Raw genomic sequence first — 10,162 nt, 5'->3', positions numbered from 1 at the left:
GATCCGGTGATTGATTCGTTGTAGAGTGCGGTGACGAGAGGGACTGTTCGAATTGGGCGAATTGGGAGTAGGGGTTATTTGCGTTGTGGTTTGAGTTGAAGCGAGGGTGTTGGTAAGGGGGTGAAGGTACCCTAGCAAGAGGTGTAGGGATCGTTGGGGTGGAAAAGGGACGTTCACGATCTTCGGAATTTGGTGAGAATTGGTTGTAGATGTGGCGATTACTGGTAGAAGAAGCTTGGCTGTGAGGGGATCCGTTTCGTGAAAAATCCAATGAGAGGCGTGGATCGCGTGAATAATCTAGTGAGTTACGCTGCGGGAGGACGGTGCCGAAAGAATTCTCTGATTGAGACCATGGATTGTTGGGGCTGGATGCAATTGTGCTAGTATTGAGGCTTGAACGAGGCATAGCAGTTGGAAGTGAAGACATGGATGGTGTCACGTCTCTGTTAGCAAACTTAAAACCCCGCCAAGTGTGCACATCTAGTTCATGAGGTAGAATGCCTATTTCGTGCTTGTCCTCTGCTTCTGGTGACAAATCGAGAGGAGGCGTGGGAACAGGATCCAAGGTCACATCCTGAGCTTTTCCTTTGTCCTTCTGTGAATATGGTGGCAAATGTTCTCGGGTTTGTTCTTCTCGTTGATGGCTAGGAGGTTTTCTTTCCATCCACCACAAGCCTCTATCACTCTTTTGTTTCTGGAGGGGTAAGTTTGAATTCGTTTCCCCTTCTTTCAGCTGATTGACATGGGTCGCTTTCTGCGACTTCGGATTCGTTTCTTTTGTCTCTCTAGCAGGGTTGTCATCGGATTTTGGTATCGATTGCTGTCTGTGATGGCCTTTTTCCTTAATTGGAGATTCATCACGTTTTGGGAGAGGCTCTTGATTTGTGCTCTCGCTCATCTTCGATCTCTCGAACCTCTGGCTTTTCGCACTTTTGTGGCTTTTGTGACTTTTATGAGAATCCGTTCGTTTGAGTCCTTCGAGCTCTGGTGCTACCAGCTTTCTGATTGCATCGTCAACTGCCGAAAGCGCCTTTTCACCATCTACTAACAAGTCCTTGCCGTCATGCTTGTGTCCCACAACTATTGGAGGTTTGGGGTCTGCATCACGGCCTGAAGATACTTTTGCGGCATCCTTCTCATCTGCATCTCGTTTTGGCTTTTCTTTTTCCTCATCTTTGCGTTTCTTCTCCTTTTGTCCCTTTCTCAATCTCATTAAAAGCTTCCACTTCTTCCGCTTCTTCCTCTTTTTTCTTTCAGTGCCTCGGCTTCCTTCTTGACAGCATCATCAACCGCTTCAAATGCCTTTTTCGTACTACTCTTTCCTTTGCTGTGTTTCACTGATTCGGTCCTCCCTACACTCTTTTCATCGCTGTCCCAAGGAACTTTGCCTGTGCCAGAACCATCCGAATTCTTCCTCGTCATTTCTGGCTCCTTTTTCAGTTCTTCCATTTCGGGTATCCTTAGTATTTTGAAAGCCTCTTCCATTGAAGCCATTGCCTTTTTGTTCCCAACCTTTTCGTCCCTGCGCTTTGAATGTGGACTACCTATTGAGTTTAACTTGCCAGGGCTTTTGGGCTCCCAATCACCATCTCTTTCAGTTATATGTGAAAAGCCTGTTGGGTATGTGTTCGACTGGCCGCTCCCGGTCGTCTTGTAGCTTGATGGGTCTCCAATTCCTCTTGTAGTTTCTCATACGTTTTGAGTGCTTGTAACGTTAGAGGACCAACATCTGCTCGTGGAGCGAGTTCGAGACTTTTACGAGGCGGGGTAACGTCTCCTGGTAAAACGCGCTCGACTACTTCCTGCGCTAGGCCCTTCTCTAAGGCTTGTAAGGTAAAGGGATCGACATCTTTGACTTTCGTAGGTTCAGGGCTAGTAGGCTCTAATGCGGTTTCTGCGTTAGGTCTCGGCAGGGTATGCTCAGCCAACTTTTGTTGCATCCCACGTCTTTCCCAATCAAGTAAAGCGGTGGGGTGTGAATCTTTCGGTTTTGTGGGCTCGTGTTTGCTTTCCGCTCTATAAGACTTGGGCTCAAGGGTGACTTGATCTGGATCAAAAACTTTCTCCGGTATCTTGCCTTGGTTATCTCTGTTGTCTTGAGGTAATGAACCATTACCCACTATGATACTTTGCCGTGGAAGGTTCCAAGGTGCATCATCTCCTGCGTCAAGAAACTCCTGAAGATAATCCACAGAACCGCGGTCTCCCCTGCCAAAATCTTCATCACCAGCACCACTCAAGGCACTTTCGTATTCCTCGTGGGTCGATTCATCTATCTCATCACTCCCAACGCTATCGGGTGGTGATAGCACTCCGCTAGCGATGGATTTGAATGAGGCAATGCTTTTTTCATCTTTAATAAATCTTTGGTGAGAAGCGTTGGATTTTGGTTTGGCTAATCCTGGTGGTGGACGAGGCAGGGGAACATCAAATGCCATATCGTTAGTTTTATCGTGGATGGGTGAGGATAGTTCAACAGTGTGATTAGGATAAGTTTCCTGAAGATGCTTCGCGGGATGTTTTGGTCCTGTTACGTGAATACCCTCAAGCTCTTGATATTGTCGTTCAACTAATAGATCGGGAGGTCCTCTTGCTCTTGAGCCTTCTCGTCCATTAGGCAGTGGAAACGTCTCGGATTTGACGTCTCCTACCCAAGCAGCCACATCCCCAAGAACACGTCCCCTATTTTCCTTCGGATTCAAGCCGTCTGCTGGGCCCATCGGGATAACTTGTATTCCACCAATGGTGGTTGGTTGACCATCCCCGAGCATTCTTGTTCTATCTCTTTCTTCACGCTCATATCGACCCAGCTCTTCCCACGCTCTTCTGGCTTCCTCCTTTATAACTTGACTTTCCTTCTTAATCTCCTTCATATCTCTTTCCATCTCCTTGATATCCTTTTCCAATGTTTCTCTGTGATTTCTTTCCTGCAAAAGTTCAACCTCTTTCTTCTGGGCGTCGTCGCGAGCATCTTGAACTTTTGCTTCAAGACGAACTTTTTCCTTTTGAAAATGGGTTTCCCAATCCTTCATCGTTTGTTGCTTTTGTTTATGCAGAGCTTGCTCAATTTGTTGAATGAGGGGTAACGGGGGTGGAATTTGAAGCGTGTCTGAATCTGGTCTACCTCGGAACTCCTTCGGTGGCTGCTGCTGTTTTTGAACTTCCACGCCCAGCTTTTCAGATATTTGAGATAGAAGGTTTCTAGATTCCACGAATGCCACAAAAGATACCGCCAGATTTTCAGGAAGCATATCCCATATTAGCACTGGCAATGAGAGAAGAATAATAGTGGAATGGCTCGCAAATACCCCTTCCACAAGGGCGAATTGTGCCAACGCGGGAAACTGCCGAATCCATTTATGCCAGGCCTCTACATCCACTAACTGATTCTCCTCTAAAGCAATAGATATGAGCACGTGTGGCACCGCCAACTTGCCCTCTGGTGTCAAACCGTGCAAGTTTTCCGGGGAGTATATATCTGTAGCGTCCACTGTCCCTGAAGACAAGGTGCCAGCCCAACTATTGCCTGGAGTAGTGCGTCGACATATCTCAATGCTTAGAGATTTGGGATCCTCGGAAGCGAGTATGTAAATTGGCGTCTTCCGGTTTTCCGGGTTGTATGGATCGCCATGATAAAATTTTGGGGGTTTCTCGTGCTTAAGAACAGAGAGAATCTCGCTGTGAAGCATAGCCGCTGAAAATGAGGACCGGTGCATCCATTCATCTAAAACGTGAAGAAGAGCATTCGTAAAGGCATAGCGACCTGGACCGGGTGCCCATGTTTCGAAATCAGTAGCAGCGATCGTTTCGATGACACCCGGTCCAGCAGATGGGGCTGCACCTGCAGCAGAGCAACAGTCCAAAAGATACAGCACATCGGACTTTGACTCTTCGAAAACACTTTGAATGGCGGACCAGCGCACAGAAGCATGGGAGATATCCTCATTGCAAGACCAAGTGGCTTGTCGAGAATTATTGATGGTCGCGTGACCTCCATAGTAGATGATGATAAGGTTATCTTCCGTCCCATGCTTTTCGATATAGTTCACTGCCTATATCATGTCAACATCATATGGGGTAGTACCGAACGATGGATAACTTGCCTGCAGCATGAGTTTATTATGCGAATGCGTCGATGGTATCGACCACGTATCGGTGGTAAAGCCATAGCATATCTCGAACATCGTACGCAGAGCATTGAACTCTGGTTGGGCATCTATATCACTCTCCTCCCACTTTATCAAGACCACTAGAACTTCTGCATAACGTGACCGGCCACGATTGGGAAAAGCCCTCGCAGCAGCCTCCATTGGATCTTAGCATTTTGTACCGAGAGATAAGATATGAAAAGTTATTGGTGTACCCAGACCAGAGCGACCGCCATGAAAGAAAAGGACACAAGTAATACAAAAAAAGGGAAAAGAAAAACATTATGGTCCGTGATACGAGTGTTTATAAATTGATTTACCTCTTCGACCCTCACTGCAAATGTCTCGAGCTCTTTCATGTGATATCTTGCACGAGAGATATCATGCGTGTTTGTGGAGATGGTTGATGGCGGTGAGCTGATATTATAGTATTTAATCTTTTGAGTCAAAAGTCAGAATGTTATGGTATCATGAAATTGATGACATGAATGAAGCCTCACCTCGTCACTCAATAATTCTGGAGTATTCGGTGTCGTCTGTGTATCCTGGGCTGAGTCTGACATTTGGTCCATAATGTTTCGAGGACGCGACTGAGGTGCATCAAGCACCCCTGTGAAGATATATTTTCACTCTGGTGGTATGTGAAATGGAGAGTGGATTAAAAAAGACTGGACGAAGTTTGAAGTCGCTGAACTCTAAAGCTGCATCATTAGTTACACGTACAGAGGATGGTTACGGAAATTCATGCCGTGAAATGCGAAGGAAAAGAAAGAAATTGAGTAATGATAGGTTGGATTCGGGAAACTAAAGCTAAAAGGCAGACATTCTGGGCATTCGCATAACCCAGAACCCATCACCCACACATAACCTACAACACATGCAGAAAAATCATCCCCTGTAAGATGTTGACATGTCAACAAGGGTTCATAGTCCGTAATCCAGCAAGATGCCAATATGCCACAATCATCACCAGCAAAGCACTTTGACTTGGAACAAGTCGACTCAACTTCCCTGAGGGGAGGGGGATAACGGTTCGTGCGTGAACACCATGGCCTCTTTTGATCATGCTGTTGTACAAAATGGACATAACTTCACATGGAGTGGATATGGATGAAAGTTCACAAGTGGATAAGATGATATTTCGTAAAGCTTGAGTGGGGTTAGAGTGAGGTTAGAGTGCAGTTAGACTGTTGGAAGGGAAGGGGTATGGGATGTATGGGTGCTATGGAAGGGGCCAGAATGCGGTCACCCTCCCCTTTCATTTTTGATCTTATCAGGATTCGGGATGTAGACTTTTGTACAGAGTACTCGTATTATTAGGTAGGTAGTTGACTCAGAGTTGGGCGAAGGTTCTCGACCCATTTTCTTGCAAGTGGAGCCAATAGTAAAATGTTGCCATCGAGATAGTGAGTGAACTTTGAATAGGTACCTACCCAGGTATTATATGCGGAGGTACCATCGTATGAAAAGTTGGAAATACTATTCCAAAGAATCTGGTGAATTTTAGAAATCAGTGGAAACGTCCTCTTCCCCGCTCCTGGTGCAAAAGATTCCAAACTGATAGAGGAAGGTCGGACCACTCAAAGGGTAAGAAGGTTTTATCATGGATGGGCTATGCTGTACTCTGATATGTGTCCATACAATCAAGCTTCCCGTCGGTATAAGAGTAGATCATATAGATGATGTAAACATCGAATAATGCTGTGCACGCGACGAATGACAAAAATATGAGCTGATGGAGTACTGCGTAGTAATGTAAGCAAGGTTGTGGTGTGTACGAAGTGAGTATAATCGATTTCTATGGATCGTAGTCATTAGACGGAAATTATTGAGGAATGGATTCCCCAGCCATTTTCTTTTTCTTCCATGTTTTTCTTTTGGCAGCAGACCAAAAGAATTAGGGAATCTTCGGCTCGGCTTGAGAGAAGAGGTTTAGTTGGCTTTATTAAGGCTAGGAACGGTGCGAGACGGTGCGAGACGGTGCGAGACGAGGACTACAGGGTATACAGGGTAGATGTTGTAGCGGTAAAAGCGCCAGTGGTAAGGCTACGGGCTGTGTTTTGAGGTGAAATGAAACCCTTTAATTTGAGACCCGGGGTTAGAGTGCTGGTACTCTGTAGTAGGTCGGTAGTAAGGTAGGTAGATAATAAGGTAGGTAACTGATAAAACTGCTGTATAAATAAATACTAGGTACCTATCTACTTTTATCAGCTACCGACCGACACAGAAGTATCTACGCTGTAGACACTATAATCACTGTACTCACCCTCGCATACCAATCATCTTTTCTATCCTCTAGATCTATATCATGCGCAAATACAAACTTTTCAATATTATCGAACCTAGGCTCATAGCTCTATAAAGTAATGCCTAACTGTCGTCTAGATAAAACTTTAACTTTTGGGCCATGATTAAGCTCAATCTATTTTTGAAACCTCATCTGATTGATTTTGCTTTTGCCATAAGGCCTTCTGCATTGCCGTCTAATGCTGAATTTGGGCTGCCATTATCCTTGACTCTCTTCTTGCTGTGCTAAATTGATTACATAGGCATCCTCGATAGGATAGTCATCATGCGACTTGATCGAACGAAAGACTTATCACAATACTCTATATTCTAGGTATTCTAACTGAATACACTCAATCTACTCCGTACCATTCATTATTTATGAATCTACAGATTATCATGGCATGATATTATTATTCACGCATTCAATCACACACACACACACACACACACACACACATACACATACACATACACCTTCACACAGACGCTCTCACTCATTCATTTTCCTTTCTACATATTTATTATCCAATTTGGATTGATTGTGAATTGAAAAAGTAAGCTGAATTCGATCGATGTCTTTCAATCTTCCAATCAATTCACGATAATTCGATCTTTCTATTCCCATTTCCCATCCTAAAGCAACATTCCCCACGACATCGGCAAAATTGGAATCTTGAACCTCACTTATCAATCATCACGTATCATTTCCTAATCTGCCAACGTATGAACGATCCCAGTATCGATCCACCACCTTCCCTTCCCCCTCCACCAATTCCGACATAGCTCCTCAAGTCTCCTGCCTTACACGCTCTTTTGCTTCTGCACTTGAACTCCCTCCACTTGCTTGACCCTTACTCTTGCGTGGTTTGATGTCATAGCAACCGTTTATCAACAACTTAGATTCATCCATTCACAAAACCCGTTGCGGCCTTAGTGCTCACCGCCGTTCATTCGCCCAATTCGTTCCTTCTCGCCTTTGCTCCACATGCGCCGCCAACAAATCAAGTTTTAAGCGCCTAATAGGTCTCAATAATTAAGGTCATCTTAGCAATGCCTCACAAAGACCGCGATAACGGTCCTGAGGTCGAAGACGAACAAATTCCATCCGAGAAGCTGCGTCACAGGTCTTCTAAAAGTGTTAGAGATCCAAATCGAAAGCACAAATCAAGATCGAGAACCCTAAATCCCGAAACGGGAGAGTCTGTCAAGTCATCTCATCGTCGGAAGAAGGATAAAATAAAGGACGAGAAGAGCGAAGGAATGTCGGAAGTGACAACTACTACAATGGCGGATGTTGTGCCTGAGCTCTCGAGGACTTCCTCTACGCCAGGTGCATCATCCTATCCAACCTTCAACAAAAATTACAGTAAGGAGGCAGTAAATAGTTATGTTTCTGAAAGGCCTTCAAAGTCGAAGACTACACCTTATACACCAGAAGCTACAGATATCGACTCTGAGAAGCATAGATCGAAATCTACAGAAAACCTAAGACGAGCAGCTTCCACAAAAGGCAGGCCACCGAGTCCACCAGATACTGAATTTACACACCGACAGAAATCTACATCTTCAAGGATGAACAAGGTTCGAGATGAGGGTTCGGAAATGTCCTCCAGGCCCAGTTCCCGAAGTTCGGAACACCGAAAGTCATCCAGGAAGGAAAAAGAAGACCGGTCCACGGTATCTTCCAAATCTAGACAAACAAAGGCTGGCACGCCACCCATGCGAACATCAAGTTCAAGATCGTCAAGGACCGAGAGGTACGATGAGGATGACGACTCCAATATCACATCGGTGGCAGGCAAACGTCAACCACAACCTACATCTCGACGCAGGCCTACAAATATTGACACGGATTCCTCCCCAGCGTCGGCACAGGATTCTTCACCGAAAACTCCTACTCAGACTCCGCAATTCCCCCCTAGTACGGCTGATACAAAATCTATCCCATCTCCTTATATGCATTTTGATGCATCCTCTGTTAAATCTAGTGTGTATGGCTCTCCACGTCCTCCTCCACCACCCCCTCCCCCGAATTTACCATTAAACATCCCTAGCGTTGATTACCTCCTCCAGAATGGTGGACTCGTTCGTCCAGTTCCCAAGACTCTACTCTCCACCTCGTCCCATTCTTCTCCTCCCGCGGAAATACAGAAGATATTTGGGCCATACTTCAACATCCTGGATCAATACGAGACAGTCCTCAACAAGAGTGGGTCACTTGCCGTTGCTACAGGATATCGCTCCGTTGCGAGAAGATTGCTCGATCGGTTGGAAAATGTTTTTGCTAGAGATCTATCATCTGATGGTTGCTTGTGTGTTATGTGCCAGGATTTAGATCTTGATTCTCACGAAGGAAGTAGAGGTCTCTCATGGGGAGAGGTTTTGGAATGGGTTAGTGGTCGACGTGAACTTCCTGAATGGCCTGCTTTCGACTTCTCAGCGCTCGGCTCGAAATCGGTCGATGATCTAACTGGTCTTGGTATATCAGGTCATCACAGGCCTGGATCACCCATCAAGATTGATCCTGATGTTGCGGACGAATTTCGCGAACACTATCTACGACAATCGATAAAAACAAAAGCTTCGGTTGACAAATGGCTCTCAAGTTGTCCTGAGACGACATCTGCACCTCCTCAAGAGGTCGACGATGAAACTCTTTCATTTGCTATACTGACCCATCTCAACCATCATGATCGACCTCTCTTTAACGCTTTGCTTGCTGGCTCTACTACACTACAACCCGTTACACGAGCACCAACTCCCATGCGAAAGCCACGCTCGGATTTTATGATAAAAACTGTACAGTCTATGCAGAGATTGTATCGATTACCACTTCCTCCTCGAGATCCAGAAGTTGCTATATACTTGCTAAAGAACCCTCATATTCACAATCTTCTCGCAACTATATCTGGCATTGTACCATCTGAGTGGGAAATTTTGATATCTGGTCGATTTGATGGATTCCTATGGTCCGGAGCTGATGGTGACTTTATCGATGACTTTCCCTCTCGTGGCCCCACGCCAAATGGCTACCGAGGACCATCACCTGTAATGAGAAACCCGTCTCGTAACAACACGCCATTTTCACCTCGGTCAGCAAGCTATGGTTCTCGTGGCCCTACACCATCTCAACAGTACAGACACCCAGTCTCGAACGATGAAGAGATGGAAATTGCAGTCCTAGCTGAAATTGAGCGTGAGATATATGTAGGAATGGAGGCTCTTGAAGATGCATTCGAAGGTTTACATCGAAAAGCTGAGGCTGTTCGCAAAGCTCTTCGTGAACGTGGTGTCGGATTGACAATGGCAGCGGAGTCTAGACGAACAAGTCGCCCCGAGATCATCGTTGGTACTCCCGGTCCTTACTCAGCAGGTTTGGGACCAGGATACGAGAGACCAAGTTGGGCCGAGGGGGGCAGCGAATTTATGAGTGAAGCTGAGTGGGATGAAGATGAAATGCAGAGTGAGTTGGCACCAGATGATTCTGCGAGTAACATCAGCAGTTCAAGACACAGACGACCCAAACGAAGAAATGAAAGACGAACACCGGCATTGGTTGAAGAGGATGAAGATGAAGGTTGAAACCAACTGATTTTTTCACATGGATGCGATATTATTGATGATATGAAAATGATGAGATTATGAGATGGAGCTCCCACAGAGACGGACGAAATGAGATTACGATTTGTTTATGAAATGATATCCTCCTACCTACAGCGATAGTA

At 45.5% G+C, this 10,162-nt stretch overlaps 2 protein-coding genes across 2 annotated transcripts in view; one reads left to right on the top strand and one right to left on the bottom strand.

The window, feature by feature from the left end:
* Nucleotides 1–4,711, bottom strand: part of SS1G_04320 (hypothetical protein) — a gene marked incomplete at both ends in the record, with an annotated part of 5,557 nt that extends 846 nt beyond the window's left edge. Inside the window, 4 exons of the mRNA XM_001594463.1 lie at nt 131–1,243; nt 1,279–1,522; nt 1,696–4,052; nt 4,649–4,711. Coding sequence (XP_001594513.1) covers nt 131–1,243; nt 1,279–1,522; nt 1,696–4,052; nt 4,649–4,711 — 3,777 coding nt within the window. The remainder of the gene's footprint in view (nt 1–130; nt 1,244–1,278; nt 1,523–1,695; nt 4,053–4,648) is intronic.
* Nucleotides 4,712–7,487: 2,776 nt separating this feature from the next.
* Nucleotides 7,488–10,019, top strand: SS1G_04319 (hypothetical protein; the record flags this gene model as incomplete). Its single annotated transcript, XM_001594462.1, has 1 exon — nt 7,488–10,019. One exon carries the CDS (start codon nt 7,488–7,490, stop codon nt 10,017–10,019), a length of 2,532 nt encoding a protein of 843 aa, XP_001594512.1.
* Between the last annotated feature and the right edge of the window lie 143 nt (nt 10,020–10,162).

Source organism: Sclerotinia sclerotiorum, genomic scaffold (assembly GCF_000146945.2).
Source record: "Sclerotinia sclerotiorum 1980 UF-70 scaffold_5 genomic scaffold, whole genome shotgun sequence".
Lineage (NCBI taxonomy): Eukaryota > Fungi > Ascomycota > Leotiomycetes > Helotiales > Sclerotiniaceae > Sclerotinia > Sclerotinia sclerotiorum.
Note: the sequence above shows the minus strand (reverse complement) of the source record. Positions and strands in the feature narration are given on the sequence as shown.